Here is a 7,992-nt window from a genome sequence, read left to right as displayed (position 1 = left end):
AGATGCTTCCAAAGGGCAGATAGCAACAATACTTCATCTGTCACTTCTAAGAAAAAGTACCGCCTCGCTCTGTTTGTGAACATAGTACGGTGTTTTCTGCAGTGCTCAGCACGCGCGCGGTGCAGCGGCCATCAGTACGCGTAGCTTTTGAGCACTTGAAATAAGATTAGTGAAAATGATGAACGGCATTAAATTGTATTAATCTAAATAAGTTTCCAAGACCTTCTAGATGTGCCCCGCCCACCTCCCTGGAGCTACCGTTTAGCCATCCCTTTACCTTCCACCCCCAGGAGCCGAGAAACCACCAGACAGTCAGCTGTGCTGTCTGGCAGGCCTTCCGGTTCGCACAATTACAGGCCCACGTGATCTATTTATTTATTTTTAATTTTTAAAAAAATTTTTTTAACGTTTTATTTATTTCTAACAGAGAGAGACAGCGTGAGCAGGTGAGGGCCAAAGAGAGAAACAGGCTCCAGGCTCTGAGCTGGCTGTCAGCACAGAACCCGACGTGGGGCTTGAACCCAAACTGTGAAATCATGACCTGAGCCGAAGTCGGACGCTTAACGGAGCCACCCAGGTGCCCCAGGCCCACATGATCCAGAAGCCACTACCCTGAGGCCACTGTAATAGTTCTACATTTGTCTTTTCTCCCGGGAAGAAGTCACGCTCTGTCTCCCAGGACAGACCCTACTTCTGTTCAAAGATACAACACGCCCCCTCTCCCCTGTCACGACACAAAGCCCCCCAACTCCGAGAGGCCCGCACCCCGGTGTAATGCTCCATGAGCCCTCAAGACATGAGGAACAGACAGAGTCAGAACGTTTTATACACATGCACACACAACTCTTCTATGGGTCACTGAGGCCTTTTTATTCTGCAAACAAAACCGCAGGGGATCTCGCCTGTGGACACCTCGAGATGACAATGTAGACAGACTCGGCTCCAGACACTCGGTGGGAAGTGAGGTGAGAAAGCACTGATCTGGACCAGTCATATGATTACAGAGCGAGGGTTGCCGGCAGGGTTCTAGATGGCCGAGCCTGGCTTCTGCGGCGGCTCTACGTAAGCAGTAAGAATATCACAGGCAGGGGGGAGGGCAGGTGACTAGCAGAGGCTCCTGCCAGCACCGGCTGGGGGCCCCGAGTTGCCCGGGGGACGCCAGGAGCAGAGGTCTAATGAGCCGACTCAGGACCGCAGAGCTCGGGGTGCGTCGCCCGGAGCTTACTTGGCGAGGGGGTTTCTGAAGTTTCTGCCGGCGAACTTAGCCTTGCTACCCAGTTCCTCTTCGATTCTTGGGAGACAGAGGAGGGAAGAGAGAGAAGTCAGATCTCCACCCCCGAGGCCTACGTTTCCCCACCCGGGGACGAGGTCCCGGCACTCGCCCAGCCTCCTCGCTGCGGCTCCTTGGAGGCGGCAGGAAGACGGGTGCATCGGGCTCCCAGCAAGTGGGGCACCTGCTGCCCCTTCTCCTTCTCCGCCCCCAGGGTTCCCCAAAGACAGCCTAGAAGACAGGTCAAGAACGCTACTTCGGGGCGCACGGGTGGCTCAGTCGGCTTAGTGGCCGATGTTGCTCAGATCGTGATCTCATGGTTCAAGCCCTGCATCGGGCTGTGTGCTGACAGCTCAGAGCCTGGAGCCTGCTTTGGACTGTGTCTCCCTCTCTCCCGCCCCCTCCCCTGCTCATGCTGTCTCTTTCTCTCAAAAATAAACATTAAAAAAAAAAAAAACACGCCATTTTTTGGAATACAAGAAAAAAAGGTTCTTTAACGAACAGATGACCCAGTTTCTTCAAATAAACGGCACGGGGACAAAAGGAGGGGAGCTCCCGAATGAAGGGTTTGCATCCTGGTGTCGCACCAGGGACACGGGCCCCAGGAAGCCCGGGCACTCTCACAGCACAGTGCTTACGTTAAAAAATAAACATAAATGTTTGTCTGAGACATATGCTGAGGTATTTATAGGCGAAATCCTATGGCTGGAATGTGCTGGAAATTCCCCAGCCAAAAGGGAGGGAGAGCAGGCGTACAAGACGAGCTGTGCTCGAGCAGCGGCAGCCGCGGTACCCGCGGGGTGGGGAGGGGCGCGTGCTCTGCTGGTCACGCTCTGTCTAAGGAAAGGGAGATGTGGGCAGAGCTATGAAAGAGCTTTCTTTCCCTGCAGGACGGGAAAAAGGGACCAAAAAAAAAAAAAAGAGGCAAGTTTCCACATTCAGGAAGTTTCCAAGGACACATTATGATAAAAAGGGACCAGGTATCCAGAAGCACTGAACAGCGGAAGCTTCCTGTTGCCCTGAATTCCCTGCTTCGCTGGGTCCTGGTTTCCTGTCTGCCAAACCCGGGCGCTCAATCACGGATCCGCAGAGGCCCCCCCGCAGCTCTGGCCACGTTCTCAAGGGGAGCCTGTTCCCTCCTCCACCAGGAGGTGGCAGNAACACTGCCGGCGCCAGGCCCCCCGCCCCCCGCCCCCACGAGCTCCCGGGGGAGGGCAGTGCCCACGGGCTTGCTCTTTACCTGAGGATCTGGTTGTACTTGGCCAGGCGCTCAGACCGGCAAGGTGCACCCGTCTTGATCTAGAAAGGGGAAAACAAAGGTCACGTGGGCTTGTCGCGGACTCTCCATCTTGCGGGCATTTGGGGCAGGACTTCTGGCCCTAGGAAGGAGGGGGTGCAGGGGCATCCAGGACCCCATCTGCCCCCCTCCTTCCGGCCTGCGCGCGCGAAGCTGAGGTCAGAGAAGCCAGCTCCTTACCTGCCCGGTGCAGAGCCCCACCACCAGGTCAGCGATGAAGGTGTCCTCAGTCTCCCCGGAGCGATGCGACACCATGACGCCCCAGCCATTGGACTGGGCCAGCTTGCACCTAAAGTCAGGGAACGACCAGATGGCTGTGACAGGGGACGAGAACCCCCACCTCCCCCTGTGCCCCCAGAGCCCCGGGGTCTCCTCAGTCCTCTCAGTCACGTTTGAAACGGGGTTTAGCGTCCTCGAGGGGACAGCCTTGTTCCTTCTGACCGCACCTGCGACCAACGTTCTCCTTGTAAAATTAAATCTTGAGTCTGGAGCCAGGACGTGGTCAGGACTGGCCACAGGGCCCCACAGCCCCGCCCCTGCCGCCACTGCTTTTTCAGCAGCCACCGCGGTTCACACTGAAGTCCCGTGAGAGTCCCAGCCGGGAGCTCTGGCTGCGGCTCGTGCCTCGCCCCGTGACAGCCCGCCCCCGGGGACACTCACGCCTGAAGGGACTCGGTCACGGAGCCGATCTGGTTGACTTTGAGCAGCAGGCAGTTGCACGACCTCTCGTTCACGGCCTTGGAGATCCGCTTCGGGTTGGTGACGGTGAGGTCGTCCCCCACCACCTGGATGCCCGCGCTGGCGGTGAACTTCTGCCACGCCTCCCAGTCGTCCTGGTCAAAGGGGTCTTCGATGGACACCACTGGGGACAGGAGGGCCACGTTTCGCCAGTGAGACCCCCGTGCTGAATGGCAACCGAGCCCCCTTCCCCTCTCGACTCGCTGCCTGCCCGACCTCACCCCTCTCCCCTGCAGCACAGGACCGGCTCCCCAGCCCTGGCCTGGAGACACTGTGCTGACCCGCTGGCCCCTGTGACAGCACAGTCCACTGCAGTCCTGGGTGCCCTAGAACCGCTAAGTGGGACACTTTCCTGCCCGGAGTGGCCTGACTTTAGTGCCATCGAGAATACAGCATGGGCTCCGGTGGCCACGAGCTGGGCTGGTCTTGGCTCCACCTTGGGCACATTTTTTAGCTTTGAGTTTCATGCATGGGCTTCCTGGTCCGATTCCTGCTCCATCACTCGCTGCCCGCCCTTGGGCAAACCGCTGACCCCCCCTGTGCCTCCGTCTCCCGCCGCGTGAACCACTATGAACAGCGCCTACAGGGGCGCCGGCTCCCAGTGCGCGTCAATCACTGCAGTTTGGTTTCTCAAGACTCGCTCTCCTCGCCTGTGTAAGGGGCCTGGACCACCGCGTTTGCTCAGGTGGTGACAGTGACAGAAGCCCTCACACTCTGCGAACCGATCCCACGTCAGTGCCCGGCCGGCACCCCAGACCCACCTCCCGATTCTCCTGCTGCCACCGGCACCTCTGTGAAGCCCTCCCCCGGGGAGGCGGGGGCGCAGCCACCGGTGGCGGGAGGAGAGGCGGCCCCGAGCACTCACCTGGGTAGTCCCTGATGAAGGACTTGTACAGGTTGCCCAGCTCGTCGGGGCTGATGTACCTGGTGGGGTCATCGGGAGACTTGAAGTCCAGGTCATACTTCCCCGACCTGAAGAACTCCGAAGCGGCTACGTCCATGCCGATAACGACCTTGTCGGTGTAGCCGGCCTTCCCGATGGCGTTCTTCAGCAGCTCCAGCGCTGGAAAGAGACGGTGGCCACAGATGGAAACCAGGCAGGGAGAGAGGAAGTTCCCCGGTGACGCCTGCCGGACGGGAGCCCTAACGGAAGACCACGAGGCGCTCGGGCCCGGCCGTCCGTTTCAGTGATGCCACTTACTTTCTTCTGCTTTGGAGCCAAAAACCATCGGTCACAGGCCCCTGGCAGGTAGGCACGCGCGCAACGGAGGCTTGGCTCTCCGAGGCTTCCTCACGGACAGACGCTCCCCCAGGCAGCGCCCAGGAGCGGTCGTGCCGGCCAAGCCGCGGCGACGGGGCCCAGCTGGCATCAGTCGCCCCAGGGAACAGGCTTTCAGCAGCGCTGAGGCCGGGGTCCGAGAGGGAGCCCGGGGCAGCGAGGGGGACCCCAGCCCCGGCTCTGGTCGGCCTCGCGTGGCAGCGCCGTCTACACGGACACAGGCGTCCAACGCCTGTTCCACACTGAAGATCTCCGAACTTACACCACACCATGCGAAAGGGTCACTTTTTTACAGGTCAGAATGGCTGAGCGTCAGCTCTTCGTGGGACTGACCTGAAGGGCAGGACTGACATTTTTTTTTCACTGGCTGCCGCTGAAGGCAACAAAACGTGGTTGAGCCCTCTGTTCCTTCTAGAACGAAAAGCTCAGGCTTTTCCTGAGACTCTCTGCGGACTCCTCAGTGCTCACACTGAACTCTGGGCCTAAGCATTCAAGGCCGAATGATGCCGTGTGAGCGCCCCCGAGGTGGGAGAGCTGAGGGGCGCTGCTCAGTCTGGAGGGACAGCAGCCCCAACACGGAGCGGCCTCCAAACTTTCGCCATCGCGACATACGCTAGGACAGCAGGAGTGAGCTGTACGGACGCCTGCACCCACTGACGAGCCTACTTCAGACCAACGAGTCTGCGCGGAAGTCAAATTAATAAGGAAATCCCTTGCTATTTAAAAAAAGCCCAGTGCTGGCTCCCATCCCCTCCCCGGGACGCTGCCTGTAGGCAGTTGGCGAAACGAAGGTGGACAGAGCGACGGCCCCCGGGCGGCAGGTGCCGGCAGTGCCACGGGGCCTGGGGACCCCTGCCGAGGCCCTCACCTTCTTTGTTCTCCAGGATGTTAGGAGCGAAGCCACCTTCATCCCCCACATTGGTGGCATCTTTTCCATATTTCTCCTTGATGACATTCTTCAGGTTGTGGTAAACCTCCGCCCCGATGCGCATGGCCTCCCTGAAGTTCGCCGCGCCGACGGGGAGGATCATGAACTCCTGCATGGCCAGCTTGTTGCCGGCATGAGAACCGCCGTTGATGACGTTGAAAGCCTGTGGAGAGACAGAAGTGCAGCATCTGGCCTACAGGGTCCCACCAAGCAGCCCCCTCGTGGCCGGGAGAGGGTCAGTCTCTCCTGGTAACCCAGCGACCGCCACCAGGCACACCCGCTGGCCTGGCTGCCACCTCGGCCAACACCCACACCCCAGCACGGCCAGTAGGATTTTCATCCCCCCCCTCGGCAATCAAGGATGTGGGGTACAGGGGCGTCGAGTCCCCTGCTCAGGGTCACTCGACAGGCGGCAGGTGTTTGGAGGCGGGGCCTCCAGAGCTGGCCTGTACCCACGCAGCAGGCACGGTCACACGTGGAGGAGGTCGGGATGGGGGAAGCCTCGCTTGGGAAGTTCAAGGCCACTCACCGGAACCGGCAGGATGACTTCCGAATTGCCAGCCAGGTCAGCAATGTGGCGGTACAGGGGCACCTCCTTCTCAACGGCCCCCGCCTTGCAGACGGCCAGGGACACTCCCAGGATGGCGTTTGCACCAAATTTAGCTGGAACGAAAGAGTTCAAATGAGGGGTTTCTCACAGCGTTTCTCCCGCCAGCCTTCTGGCCCGCACCCCGACTGGGACCCAGAACCGTCCCTCTCTTCACAGCACCCACTCCCCACAACCAACCCGGAAACACCACCACACAGCGTGGATTCACCTGCTTTCTCCCCAGAAAAGAAAGCCCTTCCTTTGGTCTACAGAATTCTGGCAAATTCCACGAACTGCCCGATTTACGATAAAGCAGAAGCCTCTTTGGGAGTAGCCCACGCACGTGCTGCCACCCGGTACCGCTCCTGATATTTAAACGCACGTTTGGTGTTTTAAGTAGGCCTCGTCCCCGTCACAGAGCCTAACGCGGGGCTTGAACTCACGACCCTGAGATCAAGAGTCCGATGCTTATCTGAGTGAGCCACCCGGGCACCCCCAAAACATGTTTTATTATGGTGAGTTGAGGGGCCCCGCAGAGCCTGGGGACGGTCACATCACACAGTCCCCGCACGGGGCCCCTCAGAGGGCCGTTGGGAGGCCGGCCGACTCCACCCCCATCACTCACATTTATTTTCTGTCCCGTCCATCTCGATCATCAGTTTGTCAATCTTCTCCTGCTCCACGACGCTCAGTTTCTGTGAGGAGAAGGGAGGGTCAGCCGCTTGGCTGGGAGGGACCGCGCTCCCCCCGCTGACCTCTGTGCCCCCATCCGGAACCCAGACAACTTTGGAAGGGTCCCAGTCCCGAGTCAGTTCTATACTATGTGCATCTGCGTGGTGGGCAAAAAGGGGGGGCCAGAATCAAGAGAAACTGGGAGTCACAAAACTGCCCTTTGCCTGGTTTCGCGTTCTCGGACATTCTCCAAGCACTAGGGAGCCAACGAGGAACTGCGAGAGATGCGGACCCGGCATCCCAGAGGTCAGTCTACCTGGGGGGTCTGAGATGACACTATGGGTGTCCCCAGGCAGAACTGCCTGGAACGTGCTAACTAAGGTATTACTACACATTAGTGCGAGCTTTTGGCTAATAAATAACAGAACTCCGTTCATGCAAACGAGCTGTGGTCCTCGAAGGTTAAGTGATGGGACCAGCACTCTGGGGTACCCTCGGTGACAGCAAACTTCACATTCTCGAGGGAGACAGGACTTGTGCAGGGAGTCCAAAACCATTCAGCAAAATCCTTGATGACTGATCAAAATGACCAGGGGTCTTCTGGTATAAAGTAGTAAAATTGGTATACATATATATATTCTTTAATGTTTATTATTGAGAAACAGAGTGTGAGCAGGGAAGGGGCAGAAAGAGAGACCCAGAACCTGAAACAGGCTCCAGGCTCTGAGCTGTCAGCACAGAGCTCAATGCGGGACTTGAACCCACGAACTGCAAGATCATGACCTGAGCCGAAGCTGGACACTTAACCGACTGGTTGAACCACCCAGGTGCCCCAGAACTGGTGACTTAAAGGGACACCTGGCCGACTCAGTCAATAGAGCATGCAACTCTCCATCTCGGGGCTGTGAGTGCGAACCCCACACTGGGTGTAGAGTCTACTTAAAAAACAAAACAAAAACACCCAAAAAACTGGTGTCTTTAAAAACTGGCTCAAAAAAATTTACTAAAAGTCAGCATTATTTTGAAAACTTCCTAATTGATCATAACAGTCTACTATTTTATTTATAAAGTTCTTTGTATAAAAATTAAAATACAGGAAGAAAGCCATCTATAACTCCATCATGCCACGTTAATAACTTGACAACTTTCGCTTTTTTGACAAAGCGTGTTTGGCGAAAGTTAGCCATCAGCCAGGCAGGATGGCTTCAGGCAGCCACCC

The 7,992-nt window shown here is 57.6% G+C and overlaps 1 protein-coding gene across 1 annotated transcript in view; it reads right to left on the bottom strand.

The window, feature by feature from the left end:
• Positions 1 to 846: 846 nt before the first annotated feature.
• ENO1 (enolase 1) overlaps positions 847 to 7,992 on the bottom strand; it is a 12,130-nt gene continuing 4,984 nt past the window's right edge. The window contains exons 4-11 of the mRNA XM_077763851.1: positions 6,727 to 6,796; positions 6,042 to 6,175; positions 5,453 to 5,675; positions 4,171 to 4,368; positions 3,228 to 3,429; positions 2,748 to 2,856; positions 2,511 to 2,569; positions 847 to 1,291 (exon numbers count right to left, since the gene is read on the bottom strand). Coding sequence (XP_077619977.1) covers positions 1,222 to 1,291; positions 2,511 to 2,569; positions 2,748 to 2,856; positions 3,228 to 3,429; positions 4,171 to 4,368; positions 5,453 to 5,675; positions 6,042 to 6,175; positions 6,727 to 6,796 — 1,065 coding nt within the window. The 3' untranslated portion in view covers positions 847 to 1,221. The remainder of the gene's footprint in view (positions 1,292 to 2,510; positions 2,570 to 2,747; positions 2,857 to 3,227; positions 3,430 to 4,170; positions 4,369 to 5,452; positions 5,676 to 6,041; positions 6,176 to 6,726; positions 6,797 to 7,992) is intronic.

This window comes from Crocuta crocuta, unplaced genomic scaffold, assembly GCF_008692635.1.
Source record: "Crocuta crocuta isolate KB4526 unplaced genomic scaffold, BGI_CrCroc_1.0 scaffold13, whole genome shotgun sequence".
In the NCBI taxonomy this organism is placed as follows: domain Eukaryota; kingdom Metazoa; phylum Chordata; class Mammalia; order Carnivora; family Hyaenidae; genus Crocuta; species Crocuta crocuta.
This window is presented reverse-complemented; position numbering and strand designations above follow the sequence as displayed.